The sequence below is a fragment of the Meles meles genome, chromosome 19 (genome assembly GCF_922984935.1).
Source record: "Meles meles chromosome 19, mMelMel3.1 paternal haplotype, whole genome shotgun sequence".
Lineage (NCBI taxonomy): Eukaryota > Metazoa > Chordata > Mammalia > Carnivora > Mustelidae > Meles > Meles meles.
Window position 1 is genome coordinate 17,957,158 of NC_060084.1, and position 19,975 is coordinate 17,977,132.

The following is a 19,975-nucleotide window of genomic DNA, read 5'->3' on the forward strand; positions in this document are numbered from 1 at the left end:
GCGATTGGTTCAGGTCATGGGGAACAAGCCTGACAAAGGCCAGGGTGGCCCAGCAAGAAGAGAGGATGGGAAAGTGACTGGATAGTAGTGCTGTTAGCCAGGATCAGGAAGCCAGGAGGAGCAGCAGTCAGTGGGGAGTGATGGGGGCCCTGAAGGATCTCTTGGAAGAGCAACCCTGTACATGTGGAGAGATTTAGGATAAGAGCCTGGGAGATAGGGAGACACTGGTTATTGTGGTGCCTTGCCCTACTGGGGCTGACTGGTATTTAGCTCTTGAGTGAGAGGAGCCCTTGACCAAAATGGCCCTGAGGTAGTGCCTAACCGCTGGGCCTGCCTGTTTGGATTTGCAGAGGTCTCTGAGCTGGCAGAACCCTACCAGCTAGGCTGGCCACAGGCCTTGCAAGAAAAGGGATTTGGACATTTTACTTAGAACCTAACTTGTAGGGCCGCATGGGTGGCTCAGGTGTTTAGTGTCTGCCTTCGGCTCAGGTTGTGATCCCACGGTCCTTGGGATCGAGCCCTGCATCGGGCTCCCTGCTCAGCGGGAAGCCTGCTTCTCCCTCTCCCACTTCCCCTGCTTGTGTTCCCTCTCTCACTGTCTCTCTCTGTCAAATAAATAAAATCTTAAAAAAAAAAACAACAACAACCTAACTTTTAGGAGGCTTACATCCCCTGGCTTGAGGGGCAGTAAGAAGGTGGCAGAGATGACTTCTGTGTGTGTTCTTCATGAGATGAGCTTGGGCTGAATTAGGCTACATGAGTGGGAATTGGGTTTGCTGGTGGCTGGGACTGAGGCCAGGAGTCAGCATTTCTTTTCTTTCTTTCTTTCTTTCTTTTTTTTTTTTTTAAAGATTTTATTTATTTATTTGACAGAGAGAAAGTGAGAAAGGGAACACAAGCATGGGGAGTGGGAGAGGGAGAAGCAGGCCCCTTCCTGAGCCTGACATGGGGCTCGATCCCAGGACCCTGGGATCATGACCCAAGCCAAAGGCCGACACCCAACAACTGAGCCACCCAGGTGTCCCAGGAGTCAGAATTCCTCAACAGGACAGTCAGATGCCGCCGCCCATAGTGGGCAGCCAAGAGCATAGCATAAACCCCGCAGAGGTGACTCAGGTGCACATCCAGAGACATCCTCTGAAATCTGTAGCCACCTAGCTGTAGTTGGTGGCATCCAGCTGGTGAGCTGGCAGCTAAGGACAAGGTCTCAAGATGGCTTCTTACACCCACTTTGCTCTCTGACTCCGGCTGTTTCCTGGCTCTTGTTCTGCTGTTAGAGTCCCTGGGGCTTCAGTTGTGGCCTCTTTACCCATGTCCCTCTTCACCTGTCCCAGTCTCAGTCTTTCCTCTGTGCTCTGGATACCTGCCTTCGTCACATCCCTCCAGGTTGTCCACATTTGCCTGGTACAGGGCAATGGGATAAAGTTCGGGGCATACCCTGCTGTCTTCTCTGCACCGTCATCTCTCTCATCTGGGCCCTGTGGACATGCCAAGCTTCCAGGCTCCTTGTCAGTCAGGTCCCTAGGTCTGTAAGGAGCTCTCAGACACCTTTAATGCCAGCCCAAATCCTCACATTGTTTTTTTTTTTTTTTTTTTTTTTAAGATTTTATTTATTTACTTGGCAGAGAGAGAGATCACAAGTAGGCAGAGAGGCAGGCAGAGAGAGAGGAGGAAGCAGGCTCCCTGCGGAGCAGAGATCCCGATGCGGGGCTGGATCCTAGGACCCTGAGATCATGACCTGAGCCGAAGGCAGCGGCTTAATCCACTGAGCCACCCAGGCGCCCCACCTCACATTGTTTTTAAACTCTTATCTCCCACTTTCACCTGTTTTATAGACTTCATGCAGGATCTCACTCATTTAGGAGGATATTGCTTATTTTTCCAACCTGTCAGGATTGTCTGTGATCTTGCTTGTTCTTTCTCACATATTTGATAGCCTTGTCAGCAGTGTATTAACCTAAAATTTGATAAACATGTTTATGTTTTCATCAAGGTCTTGATAAAAAATATTCGAAGAGAACAAGGCTGAGATCTGAGTCCTTCAGGGTATAGCTATTTAAGAATTTGATAATAAGTGTTTGAAACTCTTTTTTTTTCTGTCTTGGCCACAACGATATTACTGACACCTTACTGAAAAATGTATGTGGCCTGTCCCCTGCATTTTCTAGATCACAAAATTTAATGGAAGGGCAATGAACTTGGATTGATGGACTACTTGGTGAATCTTCTAATGACCTTGTTTGCTTTCCATAAGCCAGCTTATCAATAATGTGCTTCAGAGTCTCACCTGGGATCGGTCACTGCTTTTTACCTTCAGAACCCGAACGCTTACCTTCTCCCCTTTGGAGAAGTAGAAGGATATTTCCTCCCTCTGACCTCCCCATTCCTTTGCTTTCTTTGCTCCATCGTTCCTCTGTCATGGCATTTGCCCTTGTGTCAGTGGTCAGTTGTCTGTGTCATTGTTAGTTGCATGGAGCCGGCAACACTTTGAGGTCCTGGCTCCTGGGAGGTCTTAGCAGATACTTGATGGAAGGATGAATGAGCAAATGAATCGAGACAGGAAATGATGTCTCACCTACAAGGGGTCCACACATTTGCAGTCATTTTTGTACATCCCTGTGCTCTTAGAGGCTTGATACCCTCAGCCTCATTAACACCTGACCTATGTCTGTTTGGCTCAGAGCACTTCTTTTTTTTTTTTTTAAAGATTTTATTTATTTATTTGACAGAGAGAGAGATCATTTATTTATTTGACAGAGAGAGAGCACTTCTTTTTTTTTTTTTTAAGATTTTATTTATTTATTTGACAGAGAGAGAGGCAGGCAGAGAGAGAGGAGGAAACAGGCTCCCCGCGGAGCAGAGAGCCCGATGCGGGGCTCGATCCCAGGACCCTGAGATCATGACCTGAGCCGAAGGCAGCGGCTTAATCCACTGAGCCACCCAGGCACCCCTCAGAGCACTTCTTCTCAGCAAGTTTGAATGTTCTGTTTGTATCCCGGATCTTTGCCTGACTTTTTTCCCCAGATCTCACCACTACATTGGCCTTGCGGAGGCTCCCAGAGACTTGCAGGTCTGGGGGAGCCGTGTTGCCCTTGTCCGATGCAACAGGGGGTGGAGTAACCTCTTTCCTCATCTTCCTGGAAGCACCTCAAGGCCTTGTCCTTCCTGAGTGCCATTGTGAGGTAGAGCTAGGCACGCCAGGCTGGGTGTCCCCTGCCCAGAAGTGCGGCCGTTGCCTCACCCTGTGGCACAACTGCAGCTAGCTTGTACTAAGACCTCACAGTTTTGGAAGCAGTTCTTATAGAGGTATCTCAGTTTCTCCTTTCTTTCTTGGAGTGTCAGGATTAGTGTTACTCCCTTATTTCAGATGGGCTTGGAAAGATTGGGTCAATTGCCAAGGTCACACTGCAGATACTGATGGAGCCTGGACCTCCTATGCCGGGGCCCGTGGGTCTTCTGCCTGAGTGGGGAGTATAGCAGCAGCAGCCTGGCCACACTGAGCTCTGCACGGGCAGCTCCTGTGCAGATCTGGAGGGTGGACATTGAGGTCTTCTCCTGGATGCAGAGGGGCTTCCAGCCTCCGCTCTGCCAGCACTGTGACTGCCACTCTGCATGTGGGGCTGAGAAGTGGCTTCGGGAAGCCAGATCGGGGTTTGCGCACTTCCTCGCTCAGGAGCAAAGTAGCCTGGCAAAGAATATAAGCAGTTTCTCTGCACGTTGGTTTTTTCTTTTGTAAACTAATGTTCAAGACTGCATACGCCTTCTAAGGTTGTTCTGAGGATGAAATGGTTCCTTGGGAGGCTCTGAGCCCAGGACCCAGCACAGAGCAGGCACAGGGTACGTACCAGCTGCCTCACAGGATTCTGGCCTCGGGTTCACTTGGAGACCTACCGTGAAACCCTCACCTGTTCCTCTCTCTTGCTGGGTTTCGGTTTCTCTTCTGGGCAGGAGTTAGGGGAGCTGACTGGGACCTCTAAGGAGTGGCTTGGAAACTTCTCAGTCCAAAAGCTCAGGAGCTTCTAGAAGATATAAGAATTTTCAGAAAATGGAAGGGCTGTGAGTCCTTGGAAGGCTCACCTTTCTCTGTGAGCCGTTGCTCGATCTATAGAACATGAATGCTCCAGTGGATAATTTGAGGTGCCTGGGCATATTTGGGCAGCTTTCCTCTTCTCTCACTTCAAGCTCAAGGCTGAAGAACCTGGAAGCAGCCCCTTCCCTTGGCAGAAGGGTCAGAGGGTACACAGGCCCATGTTAACCTAGGATTTGTCAACTTGAAAGCTCTGGAGACTCTGGATGGGTATTGGCTGGAGATGGGCAGCTGCCACCCTCTCTGTGTCCACTTCTCTGTCAGCTTAGAGATGATGTTGGAGCCTCGGGCTAGGAAAGAGTCCAGGCGTACCACTTCTGCTAGTTTTATGACTGTTGGCAAATCATTTCACCTCTGAGGCTTACTTTCCTCATCTGTAAAATGGGGATAAGAACGCCTGCTCCCCAGAGCTGGTATACAGATCAGATGCGGTGATGGATGGAAAAGGGCTTGGCATATACAGTAAATCTCCGTCAATACATGTTGGAACAAAAGAAGGATCAGGCCTGCAGAGGCCTCAGGGTACATTATTTGGGTTTAGTCCTTCCTGGCAGGCTTTTTCCCTGAGAGAGTGGAAGATGTGTGGGCAAATATTCAAGTATTTGACTTTACTTCCAGCAAGGCCACCCAGCAAAGGGAATGCCAGGCCCCAGCACCTGCTTGGCCTCTCCTGTAGGAGAGATGTGTGCTGACCAGCCCCTCCCCCGGCATTGTGATGGACTCTCTGTGGTCCCACAGATGCATAGGAGACCAAGTGGCCTCATTTCTGTTCTTTCCTTCTGCAGGTATAGCCTTCACAGACCTCCCGGTAAGTACTGTTGGTGGGTCTCCTCCCTCTGGGCTCTTGGGGGCTGACTGGGATGGAGCATGGTGGAACCTGCAAGTGCAGGGTGTGGAGCCTGGCCCTTTCCCCAAACAGGGATGTATGCTGTGCTGTCAGCTTGAGAGTACCAATAGGGGTATCTCCTGGCCTTCCTTTCTCTCCAGCAGCAAGGCCTGTTCTTCCTCCATGATTCTTAGCAGGTGACAGTGATTTGTGGCATTTCCAAAGGCAGCTGGGGGGATGGTTTGGGTGGAAATGAGGGTAGCTCCATGGCACAGTTGGTCTGGGCCAGCTCTGTGTGGCTTACAGCCAGTGGACTGGTGTATATAGAGCATCGTTCTCAACTGTTAGGGAGCCCAGTCCTGGTGACTGCTCATCAGAGATCCCTAAGGAAGGCTGCTATCCTAGGGAACAAGGTTTGCTACCACACAGGGTATACCCGAGCCAAAGAGGTGAGCTTTGTGGGGTTTTCTCTTCTTAGAAAAGGGTGAGGTTTCCTGTTGGCTTAGTTCATGGATCATCCCCATCTTCTGCACCCCAGTCCTTCACTATTATGAATCATCACAGATCTCGTCACATGCAAGGCCTCCACCCAGACTGCTGGGAGTCTGGCTGGGCTCTGTGTGCCCTGGTTGGGTTCTGGAAAGAGAAGAGGTTTGCTGACTCTGGTGATTGCCTTAGGATCTGGAGCACCCCTGTGATGCCCTGGGAAAGGCCCTTGTGATCTGAGTGGCCTTCTGAAGCCCAGACTACAGCACTCAGGATCCTGTTAGAAACTCTTAACTTTAGATCAGAATCCTTCTGTCCCACCTGGAAGGCCCAGAGAGGGGCTTTGGTCCTAGGCAAAGAGAAAGACTGGAGAATTCTGGTCTCAGCTAGGGAATGGTCTAGTTGTGGAGATGTGACATGAGATAAGCAGACATGAATATAACAAGTTGCCAGGTGCTAGGAAGTGTACGGCTGCTGTAAGGTGGGCAGTGTCACTGAGGGCAGTGACGGTCAGGGAAAGCTTGCTTGGAGTGGGTAGGCTTTGCCTATGTCATGGAGATCTTAGGATTCAGAGCTTGTGGCAGGCTGAACCCAGCATGCAGTAAAGACACAGGCTATTCATGAATGCCACATGGCCTGAGGATGGAAGGTCAAAGAGAGGACTGGGGCCCAGTGACAGTGGGGAGGTGGCCAGCAAGGCACTGTTCAGTAGCAGCAGGGAGCCACAGGAAACAGTGAGTGAGGGAGTGATCTGGCAAAAGTTGGCCATGATAGGGGATAGAGGGAAAGCAGGGAGCCCCACCACCCATGGAGGGACATGCCCACACCTCACTAGCTAGAAGATCCTCCTCTAGTGTGCCTTTGACAGGAGGGACAGTGGCCTCTCTTTACCCTTTGCCAGCCTTTGGGGGTCCAAACTGTCGACCCGCTTTGGCCAACCTGTCTTCCTCCCCACTTTCCTTTTCTATCACCTCATCCCTTCCTGCCCTGTCATATATCCCTTTTTTTTTTTTGGTGACAGAGGGATCCTTGGTCCAAGATCATTTGGAAAGGAGCCATTTTCCACCCATGTAGCAGATCTTCATGGGCATCCCTGTAGGGTTGTGGAGCTTGGTCTACCTCTGTGTGCCCTGCCTGACCCCCAAAGGGGGACCTTGGATTTTTGGGGAGCCCATAGCCTCTGATGCAGGCACTTAGAGCCTGGCTTGCTTTTCTTTTGCTTTCTGTCCTTAAGCTTTGGGGAATGCTGTCTCTGGTAAGGAGGTGGGCAGAATGTGACTCAGCCCTGCCTCCTTCAGCCTGTAATTCTTTCAAAAGCTGGAGTAGTGGCCTGCAGGAGCCAGGGCCTTCCCTCTCTGCACCAACTGACATTTCATTCTCCTCTTCAGGCCAACCTCTACCCCACCGTAGGCCTGCAGACACCCGGGGAGATTGTGGACGCCAACTTTGGGCAGCAGCCCTTCCTGTTTGACATTGAGGACTACATGCGGGAGTGGCGTGCCAAGGTCCAAGGCACTGTGCACTGCTTCCCCATCAGTGCTCGGCTTGGCGAGTGGCAGGCGGTGCTGCAGAGGTGAGTTCCCCACTCCTGCCCTTTCCAGCCCTGGCCCATCACAGGGGCCTCACTCTTCCACAGGCCCCTGTACTGCTTCAAGCTGCTCTTATGAACTCCAGTGGGTAACCATTCTTTCTGGAAAACACTCTTGGGGTAACTCTGCCTGCTGCTGTCCTCCTTCCCTCTTACCAGATGAACAGCTTCTGCTCAGTTCTCCAGATCTGTTCCTAATTAAGCCTTTGCCCCCTCACCTGGGTTGGAAGGCTCTGGATGTAGTTATCACCAGAAGAGCTGCTTTCCTTCTCCAGGTCACTTTGCAGAGGATGTACTAGGATGCCCGGTGGTCTCTTCATCTGTGGACTTCTTTTTGCACCATAGGGAATATCCATCATGCTGTGACTCTGGCCTGAGGTCATCTCTCAGGGTCATCATCCATCTAAGTCCCATGCATCCATGGCAGTGGTGGCTGGAAGAGAATCCTCCTGAGGCCAGCCTATCTGGCTCTTGGATGATTAGTTTTCAGACCATCCTGGAAGCCAGGCTTGCTGAGAATCTGAAGCGAGGCGAGGTTTGGGTCTCTCTTTTTCTTGCCAGCTGCAGGCCTGAGTGAGACAATAACCAGGACCCACTCTGCCAGAGGTGGGCTAGCTTGTTAGCTTGACTCACAAGGGTGGGCAGAGAAGGGCTGGGCTTCCACCAGCCCTGATTATTGGCCTGCAAAGGCACCCAGGTAGCAGGGTCCCTTGGGTGGGGTTGGGTTGCACACTGGGTTCTTCGTGCAGTCTTCCTTTCTTTAAGGATGGGTATGGAGGCAGCTGTAGGCGAGGGGTGAGGTGGGGATTATGTGGCCAGATCTTAGAGCCACACTGTTTTGGTTTTAGCCCTCAGAGCTGTTGAGAAGCTCTTCCTTGGACGGCTGGCCAGTACAATGCCAGTCCCTGAAGCAGGCTTGCTGGGACAGGCAAGGGGAGAGGTGGAGCTGCCCCAGCCGTGTTGGGGAGGGACCGATACTCTCAGCTTGCAGTGTGTTTGGGTGTGTGCGTGTGCCAGTGTGTGTTCATATGTGGTGTTTGCCAACACCTATCCGCCTTTGGGGGGGGTTTCGGATTATTTCCTCTCTTTTGCTTGTGTGGGCAACCCTTTTGTAAGTGAAGTGCTTTTCATATTTAAGATTATTTTCTTGGTTTCCTTTCAAGAAGTGGGATTAATGAGTCAGTGGACCGTATACGTTAGTGGCATCTGACGTGCGCGTGGACTCCTCTGAACCATGTTTTGTCCAAAATGTTTGCCCTTGTGTTCATAATAGTTATCTTTATTCAGAGTATAATATAAATACATAATTTCATTATCAGAGGTTTATTTCATTGAAGGTGCTAGACACTTTCTACGTATCATCTCATCTCACTTAACCCTTAAAACACGAGGAGACGCACAGCTGAACTTCTCTGCCTTTCACATTGGTGTTTGGCAGTTACAGTAATGGTGTCGGATACATGTTTACACCAAGGTACTCAGGTCTGTGGACATCAGATGTGAGGGCTCACCCTTCTGCTCTCCATGTGTGTGCATGCACACGGACACATATGTGCCACCACTGAGCCAGCTGCCGGTGCGATTAAATGGCGACTGGGCATTGTGCTTCTCCAGGCCTTTCCCCAGAGGCTGTGCTCCTGTTGGCCACTTGGTTGCCTATTTCTTGGCTTCTTGGGCCCCTGACTGGGTGTATCGTGGAGTGACTTGGGTATGGGCTAGCTCCCCATCAGCCTCTAGAGTCAGCACTCCTGAGGGCCAGGTTCGCCTGCTGAACTGGAATACTTATGTTGGGCATGTGGGGCCGTCTGCAGAGGAGCTGCTGTGTCTCTGGAAGGCACACACACGGCACACATTGCCTCGTCTGCACAGCTCCTAGACCACTTGGCTCTGAGAGACTCTCAGCCATCTCTGGGCTTGCCACAGTTCACAAGAGGCAGCCGCTGCTATAAGGAGACGGTACGTGCCTGTGCGTGTATTTTTGTTATCCTACTCGCCTGCTTGTGGACGGCATATTCCAAAGAAACTGCATCCCTTCCTCCAAGCTGTGAGGACAGCTGTGGTGATTAGCTCCTCCCCAGCCTGACTGCATGAGCACTGGGGTGGGAGGGGCGGGTGTTTCATTTTGTTGCAGCCTCTTTATTCTCATTCTGTGAAGGTTGCACCTTCACATGTGTAAGGAAGCCCAGATACGGAGATCGTTTGTCCTATCAGGTGATCAATGAGAAATGCAGTTCTAGAGTGTCACCGTGAGCATTTCCTTTCTTCTAGCATGGTCTCATCTTACCTGGTGCATCATGGGTATTGTGCCACAGCCACGGCTTTTGCCCGAATGACTGAAACCCCGATTCAGGAAGAACAAGCATCCATAAAGAACAGACAAAGTAAGGTTGATTTTCCTCTCTCCTCTCCCTCCTTCCCTCACCTGTCCCTAAGTCTGCTCTCTGGCTCATGCCAGCCTTGGGTAACCTGTCAGGAGTCCATTCAGCTCTGGTCCTTACCACCAGGAGACCAGCCCACAGCCCCAGCCCAGCCCCAGGCTCTGCTTCTGTCCCTCCTTCAAGACAACACTGCCCAGATGGACGGCCCGGCAGCATGGGAATGAATGCCTCCATGCAGCCTCCCTACTGCACACTCTGATGGCCCAGCAGAGGCTGGGGCCTGGCATGGCTAGATCCCCCTCCTCCATGCTTGCTTCCTTCCCCTGAATCCTGGATTCTACTCAGCCTCGTGTTCATAGTCTTCTGGAAGAGTGTGTTTGTATCTTCTCAGACCAATGTCCTGCCTCTGCCATTTACTCAGCTTTAGTAGTTGTGCCGGCTCCTGGCCAGAGGAAGGACTGAGTAGTTAGACAGGGAGAAGGCTGGTCCTCTGTGGCTGCTGTGGTAGCCTCTCTCTCTGCGCCCCTCTCTGGTCCTGCATTTTGCAGACAACCACGGGAAGGAGCCAAAGGAAACTTTGTTAATGTACATACTGGCCTATATACTGTGTGTTTGGGGCTCTTTTGTGGAAGGAGGGTGTTGGGAAAGAGGAAACCAAGCCCAGAAAGGAGATAGGAAGAGGAGAGGCGAGTGAAGGAGAATGGGTGTCTGTGGATGTGTGTGTCTGTGTGTGCCTGCTTGCGTCTCTCTGAGCCTGTCGTCTCTGTGTATGTGCATGTGTCTGTGTCTCCCAGAGAAGCTACGCCCAGCCAGACAGACGGAAAGGGATCCCAGACTTGGGATCTACGAATGAGAGCCTCAGACCCAGAAGTCGCTCCCAGCAAGATGCACCAGGCCCCAGAGCAAGAGCAGGATGCTGATGGCCTGAGAGGTGTCAACGTCAGAGATGCCATTATGAGGAGGATGGCCTTCTCTCCCAGCAGGGAGCACGCTGCAGCCCCTGAAGACTGCCAAGACTTGGGCCCTGGCCCAGAAACCATTGTGTTCCCATTGTCACCCCACTGTGAGGCCTGAAAAGAGAGAAGTCTGTCTGAAGAGGAACCCCTAGGGCCACCAAGCTGCCTGGGTGCCCGGCCCCAGATCATGCTCCCACAGCCAAAACCCCTCCCCGTGCCCAGGTCCCTGGCGACTGACCTCTGTAGGAGCAGGCCTCCACATCTGCTCTCCTGCCTCTGTACTGAGTCCTGCCTCTGTTTTCCCCTGTTGTTCTTTGAAGACTCCCTGACACTTGGCAGAAACCAGGGTCTATTCTGGGGCTGGGGGCCAGGTTCTTTCTTTAGCTTCTCTGAGCCTCTCAACCAGACGTGCCACTCTGAGCCAGCCCGTGACCGTTGGCTAGTCCATGCTTGGGGCTGGTAGTGTGCAGGCATGTGGCTGTGAAGAAAGTCTGCAGCCCCTCACTCACTGCCATACTCTTGCTCTCTGCAGAGATCCAGAAGCTGGTGCTGGAGGGCCGTGTGGGTGAGGCCATTGAGACCACACAGCGCTTCTATCCAGGACTGCTGGAGCATAACCCTAACCTGCTCTTCATGCTCAAGTAAGTTTTGGGCACCACCATCTCCCCCCTAACCCAGCCCCTCTCAGCTGGTGGTGGGAACATACGGCCTAGACCAAGCCCAGAGCATTGCCGCTCTGCTCCCTCTGCAGGTGCCGACAATTTGTGGAGATGGTGAATGGGACCGACAGTGAGGTCCGCAGCTTGAGTTCCCGAAGCCCCAAGTCCCAGGACAGCTACCCTGGCTCCCCCAGCCTCAGCCCCCGACACGGCCCTAGTAGTTCCCACATGCACAACACAGGTCAGCCACTCTCCAGAGGGCTCGGGGAAGAACTGGTGTGGAGAAGAAAGGCCACCCACATGCCCTTCCCTGGGCTGGGCTCAGGGCTCACTGCTGGATTTGGGGGAAGGGAAATGGGACCACTGTGGCCATTCCTCGGGCCCCTTTATGGCAAACCACCCCTCCTCTTGTGACTATTCCCTGGTTTCCAGGAGCAGACAGTCCCAGCTGCAGCAATGGCGTCGCATCCACGAAAAGCAAACAGAACCACAGTAAATACCCTGCACCCAGTTCCTCCTCCTCCTCCTCGTCCTCCTCGTCCTCCTCATCCCCATCCTCCGTCAATTACTCCGAGTCCAACTCAACAGATTCCACCAAGTCCCAGCCCCACAGCAGCACCAGTAACCAGGAGACCAGGTGCCTGTCCTGCTCTGCTTCTTCTTCCTCCTTTCTGCTCTGCACCAGCTGGGCTCACTGCACCCTGTCCGAGTGCCACCCCTGCCCTTAACTGCCCACCTCCATCCCAGGTCTGTGCCTGGAGTGGTTACTGCTGACCTGCCAGGCCAGGCATTGGCTCCAGCTTCTGGTCCTGCCTGTGATCCAGCTGTCATTTTGCTCAGCCCTGACTTTCTCAAGAAGCGCTGCTCCTGCGGGGCCTGGCAGAAACCCTAGGTTCTCCACCGAAGAAGCTTTGACTGGGTGTGGCCCACGGTCAGACAGATGGAGCAGCAGAGATTTTAGGCTGTAGACTACCTGTGGCTTTTGGCTGCCCCCAGGCATACCTCAGGGTTGGACCTGAGTCTGGTGCCTAGAGATAACTTCTCGGGTTCTCTGGTCCCTGGGGCTGGGAGAGGAATGGGTGGAAGGGGTGTGTCAACTCACACAAAGGCCAAGGAGGGGAGAGCCACAGAGGCAGCACTGGGACAAGAGTTAGAATGAGGTGACAGGCCTCTGGGGATAGCTGATGTCAGAGTAGGAGCCAGGTGTTGGAGCCTGGTTTACCCACAGCAACCTGTGGCAAGCCTGAATGGAGGCCCAGCCAGGCTGCTCCCAACCATACCCGCCTGGCCAGCTCCTACCTGCACCCTTCTCCACAGTGACAGTGAGATGGAGATGGAAGCAGAGCATTACCCCAATGGTGTGCTGGAGAGTGTAGCCACGCGCATCGTCAATGGCGCCTACAAGCATGAGGACCTACAGACAGATGAGTCCAGCATGGGTGAGAACCATGGCCTGGTATGGTGTTGCAGGGGTGGTAGTGGCTCAGCCTGGATGACTTCTGCCCCTTGGGAGTGGGTCGGCATGGGCAGGCTCTGTCGGCCTGAGAAGCTCTGAGTGGACCTGGTCCACTGGCACCGTAGTCAGGAACGCGTGCTTGGAGTGGGAGGGCCCGTGGCCTGATGCCGAGACCAGTGCTGCTGCGTCTGAGGCTGGAGCGACTTGGTGAGAGTGGGCATTCTCTCGAGCACTCTAGCGGGTGGGAAGAGGGAAAATCGAATCCAGACTCCTAGGTCATGTGCTAGGTGGACTAAAAGCCCCTCATCTACGGATGGTCCACCTAACTTGGCCCCAAGGTCCCTCTTGCCATCTCCTTTTTGGGGTCCCCACCCTAATCCTCCCCTTGTCTCCTTACGTCTCACGATTTGTTCTCTGCTGGGCTCTGAGCGCAGATGATGGGCATCCTCGGCGGCAGCTCTGTGGGGGCAACCAGGCTGCCACAGAAAGGATTATCCTGTTTGGTCGCGAGTTGCAGGCACTGAGCGAGCAGCTGGGCCGGGAGTACGGCAAGAATTTGGCCCACACGGAGATGCTGCAGGTATAAAACAAGCCAGGCGCTCATACAGAGTAGCTTCCCACGTAGGGGTGGGGACAGGTCGACTCTGGGAGGGCCTTGGGGGTAGCAGCAACAGGACAGAGTGGGCTCTTGTCAAGTCCACGATGGGAAACAGGACTTCCAGGATATATGCAACTGTCTCTAGGCTCTGGGGAGGGCACAGCCCTTCCTGACCCTATGCTCAGGGTTTGCAGTGCCCTCACTGGGCACCATGCAGGGCCCTGTATGCCCCCTGGAACCATGGAGATATGTGTGTGTGTGTGGTATGTGCCACGCTTTTCTCAAGAATGCCCTATCCCTTAGGATGCCTTTAGCCTGCTGGCATACTCAGACCCCTGGAGCTGCCCAGTTGGCCAGCAGCTTGACCCCATCCAGAGGGAGCCTGTGTGTGCTGCCCTCAACAGCGCCATTTTAGGTAAGTAGCTATAACGAAAACAGAAGCTCGTCCATGAGTGCGTGGGCTAGCCTACCTCCCCTCTCTCCCTGGGAACTGCTGGTGTTTGTCCAAATCAGGGTAGTGAGCTCTGCCAGGGCACTGTCTGGTAGCCCATAGCACTTGGGCGTCCATGGCTGAACCTAAATCCTGGCCTCCCTCTGCCCAGCTGAGTTGGCTGGCTAGATCATGTAGACCCTGGCCGATGACTATGGGCCTGGCCAGCTCATGGCTCTGAAGAGAGCTAAGGTCCTCAGGTTCCTGGCATGGCTGCGGGGTCATAGACTGATGCTTGGGACAAACACAGAGACACATGAGCACTGTTCCCAGAGATTCTGTCCACTGCCACCACTTTCTGCTCTCAAGGGAACTTTGATCTAGGCCAAATCCTGGGCAAAGCAGTGACCAGGCCTTGTCTCTCCTCTACAGAGTCTCAGAACCTGCCAAAGCAGCCCCCTCTGATGCTCGCCCTGGGTCAGGCATCTGAATGTCTACGGCTCATGGCCCGAGCGGGCCTGGGATCTTGCTCCTTTGCCAGAGTCGACGACTACTTGCACTAGCTGACCACGCTGGCTGGCCCCACCTGGCCCCTCTCAGCCCATCTCTAGCCAGAGCTAGAGCAGCCCTGCCCTCCATAGGCATCTGGCGCAGGGACCTGGAAGCCATGGGCAGAGTCCATTCCTCCTGCCTGGCCTCCCCCATTCCCTTTCCTGTCTTCCCTTTCTTTCTTCCTTTTCCTTCCCTTTCCCTTTCCTTCCTTGCCATCCCTTCCTCTCCTCCTTCCTTCCTTCTTTCCTTTTTCCTTTCCTTCCTCCCCCTACCCCTGCCCTCAATCTTTCTCTCCCCTTCATGTGCAGCGGCCTCTGACACAGTATTGGCTGGTTACTCTCATGTAGCGCCTTCTACTTCGAAAGGGGGGGTTTGTTTTGAGGAGGGTTTGGGTTTTTTAATCTTTTTTTTTCCTCCTGACTGAGCCACCAGTATTTATCTCTGGAGAGCTTGTGCTGAGCTGGTTTCTGCTAATTTAGTGATGAAGCCTATCCAAGTTGGTGATAGCTTATTATTTTCATAAGTAAAAAAAAAAAATGAGATTATATATATAAATATATATATTAAAAAAGACACAGTATTTATCATAGTGTTAGTGGTCCAGCACCTCTTGGGTGAGGCTGTCCAGACACCATATGTTTTTATTTGAGTCCAACTCATTAAAAAAGAATCATCTCTGTCACCTCAGCCAAGTAATAAGTTTATTTCAGGCTTCCCCTTTGTTGAGCCACAGGCCCAGCTGCGGCCCAGGGAAGCCCAGTAGGCAGTAGGGGGCCAGTTAGTGGGCAGGTCAGGCTAAGTTGGTTAGCAGCTGAGAGGTGTGGGTCCCTAGGCCCCTGAGAGCTGGGCTGAGCGGAGAACTACAGGGCTGAGGCTTCAGAGAAGGGATGAGTTGGCCCAGGGCCATTCAGCAAAGCAATGGAGTAGGGAGTCCTTGGCCAGCACATTATCTACCATTCTACCCTGCCTCTCACTGCCTGCCTTGCCCCTTCCTTTCTCTCCCTTTCAACATCCTATTTTCCCTTGTCGTTAAGATGGCCAAATAATTCATTTACTCTAAATTGATTGCCTGGAAACTACCTGCCTTTGACCCAAGAGCTGCTGTGTGTCAGGCTGCGGGGAGGATGTGTGTCCATTCCAGGACAAAAGTCCTTGAGTACAGGGGCTGCCTTCTTTCTGCCTGGATCTTCACCGTCTCTGCACAGCTCTCAAGGAATCAGTGCTTTCTCTTGAGAAGCTAGGACTTTGTGGAGGCATATTCTTGGGCTGCCGGTTGCCGGAGGGGATGGAACTCTTGACCTACTAGGTCAGGCTTCACTGCAGCTGTGCCAGGCAGCTCCCTGCAGCTTGGCCCCGGCCACTCTTAGAAAAGACTATTATGAGTATTTGCTGGCCAGAGGAAGGGACCTCATGGGCTCTGCAGGTGTCCCACCAACTGTTTCAGATGGATCCTCACAGCTGGTGGGGCAAAAACAGTCCTGGTACTGCCATCAGGGAATCAGGAGAGGAAGGGCTGAGTTGACTGCTAGGACTTGGGCAGGCCATCCATGGAAAGGACTGACTGCCCAGGAGGAAGAAGGGAGGAGGCCTACCCAGAGGAGCACCAGGAGGGGTCAGGATTCCCCTACCTGCTTCACAGTGAGAGGGAGCACACAGGCAGTCCTTGCAAAGGGGCAAGGCCAGAAATTGAACTTCTAGTCCATGCCTGGGCAGGGGCTGGGTAAGCTCCTGCTCTTTGGCAGTGGACACAGGGATGGTGGTATGGCCTGAGATATTCATTGCCTCGCAGGCTCACAGCTGGACAGGAAAAGTGATTGAGTTGGACCAACTGCTGGTGATGGGGTTGGAGCCCTCGCCCTGTGCTCTCCCAGAGTTCTGCCTCGGGACATGATCCTACGAGCTGCTGCTTTTTCTTGGTCCCCACCAGGGCTCCAGCTGGCACCCCAGACCATGGCCTGTTGGGGAGGTGTTGTCATGTCTGTAAAGGAAACTCACCCTGTGCAAGGCTGAGGATGTCTAGCTCCCAAACCCAGAGGTTGGAAACATCAAGCTCCTAAAATGGCCAGAGCTGAGCAGGATTGGGAATTTAAACCAGAGGCTTTTGCAGCTGGAATGGGGTTCAGAGAACATCTACTCCACCAGTCCTCTCCTTTTACAGATACGGAAACAGGCCCAGAAGATTAAATGGCTTAGCCAAAGTCGCACAGCAAATTAGTGGCAGAACTTGGACTAACCTCATCCCTGGGGGTTGTGCAACACTGTTTAGTCCTGAAGCTAAATGGCAGGTGAGGGCTTAGGCTGGTGAGGCCCCCAGCAGTGTCTGAGCAGCTGGTACCTTCAGGGGTGTGTCAGGGATGGGGACGGGTGCATGGGCTTGAGTTGTGGAGCGTCTGAGAGGGCCCAAGAGGGCCTGGGACAGCTGTGTGCTGCTTGGGGTTGGGTGTCCTCCTGGCTCACTCTCAGTACCCATGGCCACCTCCCCATTTTCTGTGCCTTATCTCACTGTTTCAGCTGAGTCCAAGTTGTTTACTCTGTTCCTCTCCAGAGGGGCTCTCTGTCCCAGTTGGACAGCTTGCCTTTGGGACATAAGCCTTTGCCCCACAAGCCGTGGAGAGGACCAAAACCAAGCTGCTTGAGTCCACTATCTTGCTGATAGTTCAGGGCTGCCTGCCAGCCAGAGGAGCCCCTTATGCACACCCAGTCCTACCAGCCTGCTTTCGGGAGCCAACAGTGGGGAAGGCACCTGGGAGGAGCCCCAGTGAAGGGTTGGACCTGACCTGAGGGGACAGGAAGAAGACCTGGCTCTGTTGGGTTGTCCAGCCCTGGGGGGGCAGCCTTCCCTATTTACCTTTCCCCCTTGTGCCACCAAATGGTCACTCCTTCCAGAGTGGACCCTGGCAGACCCTGCAAAGAAAGCCAGAACCTCTGATCCTTACCCACATGAATCTGTGGCTGGGGGTAGGCCGCCAGAACAGGGACACCAAGAGATGATGAAGGGGGCACTGCCCAGCCTACCCAGCGCCTTCCTACCCCTTAAGCAAGCACAAAGAAGATGAGGCAGAGAACTGTCAGAGCTGAAAGTTCCTTTGGTTGCTCACAACTCAGGTATGCATGCCATGTGGCAGCCAGGCAGCAGAGCCCTACTTGACCACCGGTCCCGTGCACCAGACCTGTGGCCAGTTCGTGGACTCTGGATGCCTCAGGTGCCGCCTCGTTGCATAGGGTTTTCCTCCATTAGTAACTACAGCTGAAACAGATGTCCTCCACATTGTGCACACTGGTTCTGCCTTTGTCCTTGCAAGTTGATACTTGGCATTAGCATGAAACTTGTGGGCGTGGGAGGGTTTAGAGAGAATTCTAACACAAAACATCCTATTAAATTGTACTTGAGAGATGAAAAAACTCCTGTTGTATTTTGACAGAATTATTTTTATTAAAATACACATCCATGAGTACTCATGAGTGTCTGGTCTCTGCTTTGAGTCTTACTGAGGTTGGCACCCCTTGTGTGGCTCACTCTGTCCTGAGGGTTTGGCCCTTACTCAGCCCACCTCTCAAGTTCCCAGGCCCCTGGTACCCCTCAGGGACCCTCAAGACTTCAGGTGTCTGTGAGACCCCAAAGAGGATAGGCGCTTGGGCTTCAGTTCTCCCCGCAAACAGCTTCCATCTGAGACAAAGAAAAAGGAGAAAATTCACTTTCAAAAAGGTGGCCACAAGTCCTTCTGTCCTCCAAATAAGATTTTTTTTAAAAAAGATTTTATTTATGGGGCGCCTGGGTGGCTCAGTGGATTAAGCCGCTGCCTTCGGCTCAGGTCATGATCTCAGGGTCCTGGGATCGAGCCCCGCATCGGGCTCTCTGCTCCGCAGGGAGCCTGCTTCCTCCTCTCTCTCTGCCTGCCTCTCTGCCTACTTGTGATCTCTCTCTCTCTGTCAAATAAATAAATAAAATCTTTAAAAAAAAAGATTTTATTTATTTGACAGATAGCGAAAGAGGGAACACAAGCAGGGGGAGCGGGAGAGGAAGAATGTGGGGCTCGATCCCAGAATTCTGGGATCACTCGCCTGAGCCAAAGGCAGATGCTTAACAACTGAGCCACCCAGGCGCCCCTCAGAATAAGATTTTAATGTAGTCCAAACGTACTCGTCCCAAACACTGGACAGTCAGAGGGCTTCTGAGGCTTATTGAAGTTAGCTTCCTGTCAGACTGAAGAGAAAGTACTCATGCTCAAAATCCCGGTTCTGCTGTTTACTAACTGGGTAACTGGAAAATTAACCTTTCTCAGCTTCAGTTTCCCCACCCTTAAAATGTGATTTGGGTAGGAAAAGAATAAATGAAACAAGATGGGATCGGGAGGGAGACAAACCATAAGAGACTCTTAATCTCACAAAACAAGCAGGGTTGCCGGGGGGAGGGGGGTAGGGAGAGGGTGGTGGGGTTATGGACATTGGGGAAGGTATGTGCTATGAAGTGTGTAAACCTGGTGATTCACAGACCTGTACCCCTGGGGCTAATACATATGTTAATAAAAAAAATAATTTTTTTTTAAAGTGACTAATTCTACCCCGTGGAGGCAGAGAATTACAGCCCATGTAGGGGAGTCTTGACATAGAGAGATACATAGTACATGTGTGCTTCACTTGGTTATTTTATAGGACTATTACTCGACAGGACTCTCTCAGGGAACACTGAAGAGGGAAGAATGGAATGTTAGATTAAGCAAGAAGTCCTGGTTCCATAAATAAAGCCAGAGTACCTTTAATTTCTCTCTAGACTAGCGGTTTCTAAAGGGAGTGACTTTGCCCCCCCTCCCCGGGAACATTTGGCAGTGACTCAAGATATTTTTGGTAGGCTAGGGATGCTATAAACATCCTACAATGCATAGACAGCACCCCACAACAAAGAATTATCAGGCTCAGAATGTCAACAGTGCCCCTGTTGAAAAACCCTGTTCCAGAATGAATCTTGAGATGGTAAGAAACATCAAACACAAGCGCATTTTGATTCTGCATGGCTGTTCAGAATCCGGGGGGAAAGATTAAGGGGATTAAAACCTCATAAGAGGGAGGTTAGAGGTTACCATCTCTCATCACTCTTGGAGACTTCCATGCTCCGAAGGTGGCAGCAGTGGCAGGAAGTCCTGTCTCCTTCCAAACCAAGGATAGCACTGCTGGCCACCAGTTCTCAGCAAGAACAATTGCCTCAGCTCAGCTGACATGTTCTGTCATCACAAGTTGCTCTGGAACGATGGCTGGCACACCGTTCTAATACTACCTGAGTGGGGGTCCTGACTCTCACCAGGAGTCAGAATAGCAGAGGAGAGGCTCCTCCTGATGAAATAACCCCTAATCCTACATCTCCAACATAGCCTACTTTACATAGCTAAGGATTATAGGTGACAGGTTTCATTACTCTGGCAGACAGTAATGGTGAAGTAAAGAGCAGTCTTGTTACAAAACGGTATTTACTTGGGGAGACACAGACTCCAGTAAAGAGATCTGAGAGACTGAGGTCACAGTAGGTGCACTAACATTTAAGGAACAACCAAAGAACATGCAGAGGAAGAAAAGCCTAGACAGGCACCAGAGAACAGAAGAGAGTCATTATTGTAGGAGTCAGGAGGCCAAGAAGTCCGGCGAGTTCAAGAGAACTACCGTTCTACAACAACAGGTCGTTGGGTCCAACACCAGACCTTCCTTAATTCCAGACCAAGGCCCAGTACAGTTCCCAGAACCTCCTTATTACTGATGCGGGATGGAAGGGCCAGAAAGAAGCAAAGGTGGTTATACATTTGACCAGCTGCCTCCACCGCCGGAAATAAAGGACCAACCCCCCGGCTAACCCACTTAATCTCCGCCCCCAATGGGCGAGCATGCGCAATCTCCGATCACGGCCCCTCCCAGCGCAGGTCCACCCCCATCAGGGAGCATGCGCAGACCTCCAGCCATCCCGCCCCTCCCT

General features: G+C 52.4%; 1 protein-coding gene across 1 annotated transcript in view; it reads left to right on the forward strand.

Annotated features, from left to right (window-relative positions):
- The window catches only part of RANBP10 (RAN binding protein 10), a 66,200-nt gene extending 48,722 nt beyond the window's left edge, over nt 1–17,478 (forward strand). The window contains exons 5-14 of the mRNA XM_045987990.1: nt 4,873–4,895; nt 6,788–6,972; nt 9,256–9,368; nt 10,854–10,962; nt 11,073–11,221; nt 11,413–11,617; nt 12,298–12,419; nt 12,871–13,016; nt 13,338–13,449; nt 13,897–17,478. Of these exons, the coding sequence (XP_045843946.1) occupies nt 4,873–4,895; nt 6,788–6,972; nt 9,256–9,368; nt 10,854–10,962; nt 11,073–11,221; nt 11,413–11,617; nt 12,298–12,419; nt 12,871–13,016; nt 13,338–13,449; nt 13,897–14,027 (1,295 nt within the window). The 3' untranslated portion in view covers nt 14,028–17,478. The remainder of the gene's footprint in view (nt 1–4,872; nt 4,896–6,787; nt 6,973–9,255; nt 9,369–10,853; nt 10,963–11,072; nt 11,222–11,412; nt 11,618–12,297; nt 12,420–12,870; nt 13,017–13,337; nt 13,450–13,896) is intronic.
- The last annotated feature ends 2,497 nt before the right edge of the window (nt 17,479–19,975 follow it).